The sequence below is a fragment of the Rhynchophorus ferrugineus genome, unplaced genomic scaffold (genome assembly GCF_030347505.1).
Source record: "Rhynchophorus ferrugineus isolate W39M unplaced genomic scaffold, kcgeb_rfMv2 rfM1, whole genome shotgun sequence".
Classification (NCBI taxonomy): domain Eukaryota; kingdom Metazoa; phylum Arthropoda; class Insecta; order Coleoptera; family Curculionidae; genus Rhynchophorus; species Rhynchophorus ferrugineus.
Window position 1 is genome coordinate 45573086 of NW_027472580.1, and position 3042 is coordinate 45576127.

At 34.6% G+C, this 3042-nt stretch overlaps 1 protein-coding gene across 1 annotated transcript in view; it reads left to right on the forward strand.

Annotated features, from left to right (window-relative positions):
* The window catches only part of LOC143203609 (uncharacterized), a 68495-nt gene extending 66720 nt beyond the window's left edge, over positions 1-1775 (forward strand). Inside the window, exon 4 of the mRNA XM_076415872.1 lies at positions 1601-1775. Within this exon, the coding sequence (XP_076271987.1) occupies positions 1601-1775 (175 nt within the window). The remainder of the gene's footprint in view (positions 1-1600) is intronic.
* Positions 1776-3042: the final 1267 nt, after the last annotated feature.

Here is a 3042-nt window from a genome sequence, read left to right on the forward strand (position 1 = left end):
GTTGATAAAATGTTGTTTTTTGAAGGGAAAAATACAGTTCAAGCAAAAACTTGGCTTGATGTCGCGTTTTCGGATACTACCCTAGGAGAATCAACCATCAAGGATTGGTATGCTAAGTTTAGACGTAGTGAAATGATCACCGAAGACGGTGAACGCAGTGAACGTCCAAAAGAAGTTGTTACCGACGAAAACATTAAAAAAAAAAAAAAAATCCACAAAATGATTTTGAATGACCGTAAATTGAAATTGAATGAAATAGCAGACACTTTAAAGATATAAACTGAACGTGTACATCATATCACGAATATTCGGGTATGAGAAAGCTCTGTGCAAAGTGGGTGCCGCGCGAGTTCACTTTTGAACAAAAACAAAGACGAGTTGAGGATTCGGAGCAGTGTTTGAAGATGATCAAGCGTAATAAACCCGAGTTTTTGCGTCGATATGTGACAATGGATGAAACTGGCTCCATTATTTCACTCCGAATTCCAATCGATAGTCATCCGAGTGGACTGCACACGATGGACCCGCTCCAAAGCGTAGCAAAACGCAACAGTCGGCTGGCATGGTTATGGCGTCTGTATTTTGTGATGCTCATGGAATAATTTTCATTAACGACCTTGAAAAGGAAGGACCATCAACAGCGACTATTACATAGCGTTATTGGACCGTTTGAAGGACGAAATCGCCGAAGAACGGCCGCATTTGAAGAAAAAGAAGGTGCTGTTTTACCAAGACGATGGCAAAAATCTATGAATTGGCCTTCGAATTGCTTCCTCATCCACTGTATTCTCCAGATCTGGCCCCACTCTCGAAGAGAATTATGTTGAATAAAAAGAACTAATTTTGCCAAAAAGATTTGTTTTACTATGATAATCCGGAGTCTTTTCAATTGACTTATTACTTGCTAAGATAACACAAATGCAATCAAAGTTATTTTACTATTTATTAATCAAAAAAATTTTTTACCTTATTACATTAATCTTCAATATAGTTCAAAATTGCCATATGAATGTACAGTATATTGTTATTTACCATCATACCACAAACAAAACATAAAACCATATACATTACAACTGAATCTGGGTAAGCATAAATTCGGCACATTATTTTCAAGGTCACGGCTAAGACGGTAGATCTAGAATGTTAAAAACCAGTCGAGTGAAACTAATAGGACCCACAATAGCGACTGAAAGAGTCGATAGTAAAAAGTAGTCAAATACTAAATAGTCGATAGTCGTTTTCAGGCGATAGTTCCCAACGCTAATTATAAGTGATCATTAAATGAATTAGAAAAAGTCCCTATTTATTGATTGCTTTTTTTTCGAAGTGCCTTAACCGATTACGAAGGTATTACTCCTTTTGAAATATAGAAGAAAATAGTAAGCGATTGATATTACTTGAGCCAATAAAGTTTTGAATTTTAGGGAAAAGTCTAAAACAGTTACGCACCAATAAAATTACTACTTAATATTGTATTTTCGCTTGCTCAATATATTGGATTTCCTGCTTCGTCGTGTCGCTGGAACTTGGTTGTACATTTATGTTTGTGACTTATTTACCTTAGATGTTAGGATTTGTTTATGATTGTGATTATAAACAGGGCAAAATCCGACAAGGAAAATGATCCCAGTCACGTCAATAACCAAGCTGCCAGACCAAATGTCTTCTGGAATGATCTCCCCAAGTTGGTCACTCGTCAGTTAGTAAGCTTAATGCAAACGAACGTAGTTCTGGAACATACGTTAAGCACCAGGTCCAGTCCAGATAAGGCCTAACTGATAAAAAATAACACAACTGATTTGATCTGATGGACCATACCGATCAATTCGAAAAGATTGGACCGATTAGAAAAGGAAGACAATAGAGTTTATTCTTTCTATGGTTTATTCTATGCAGGAGGTGCGCATACGCTAAATTTGGAGATGTTTTGGAATAATGTATCCTCAAACCGTTCACGGAAAATATCCATCGTGGAATTCCAAATGATGATCCATCCAAAATGATTTTTATCCAAAAAATTAATTTTGGAAATAACGTGTCAATATTATCCAACGTTATTCAAGTGTACCACGATTCATTTAAGTAGTAACTTCTCTTATATCCATGTATAAATAAATATTGAACTAGCAAGAAAGTAAACTGACCTGAATATTAAACTATAATTGATCATATCCTCACAAAACAATTGCAGATAAAATTCATTAGTGAAGCGAGTTATTTTTCAGGAACTACAAACGTTTCTTCATCAGAACAACGATTTAGTCAAAATGTTCGATTTAGTATTGGATCAAGTCATCTAATCTTATATATAAAAATGAATCGCAAAATGTGTTGGTAAGCGCATAACTCAACAACGCCTGGACCAATTTGGCCAAATCTTTTTTTAAAATGTTCGTTGAAGTTCAAGGATGGTTTTTACGGCGAGAAAAATTAGAATTATTGCTGGAAAAACCCTAAAAATAGCTCTTTTCTTTTTCCCATACAAATGATTTGTAACTAAAACGTAGTCAATTTGAGCTTTATTGCTATGGTATAAAGTTCATATTAAATTACAAGCACTCACTGTTGTCTAAGCAATGTAGGTGTGTTCCTAATGTCAAAGATCATATCTATCAAAACATTGTGCGTGTGTGCGTTGGAGCACAGAATACATAGTTGGAGGAGTTTAATGTCGCGTTTCTTTTGTATTAGTTTCGGCACGCGAGATAAAATGCATCAGTTTCCACGTCATTACATCAGTCAAACAAAAATCGCGTTACCAACAGTGTTTTATTATTTTTAATATCCAAATTTTAAATAAGTTCATTAGTATATATAAGTCGGTAGTAAAGAATGTAAAGTGAATTATTGATCTAGGAAGTATTGTGTACCCGGATGCACAGATAGTAAAGAAATGCAGAATAGTTTTTGTATTTGTATTGTATTTGGCTGTCGTTAAAAGAAGTTGGGGTAAGTTTATTCATATATATAACTATCAAATATTTTTTTTTTAATTTTAGAAATTAATCCCCTTGCGAAAGAAGCTATGCAAACGGCTATATA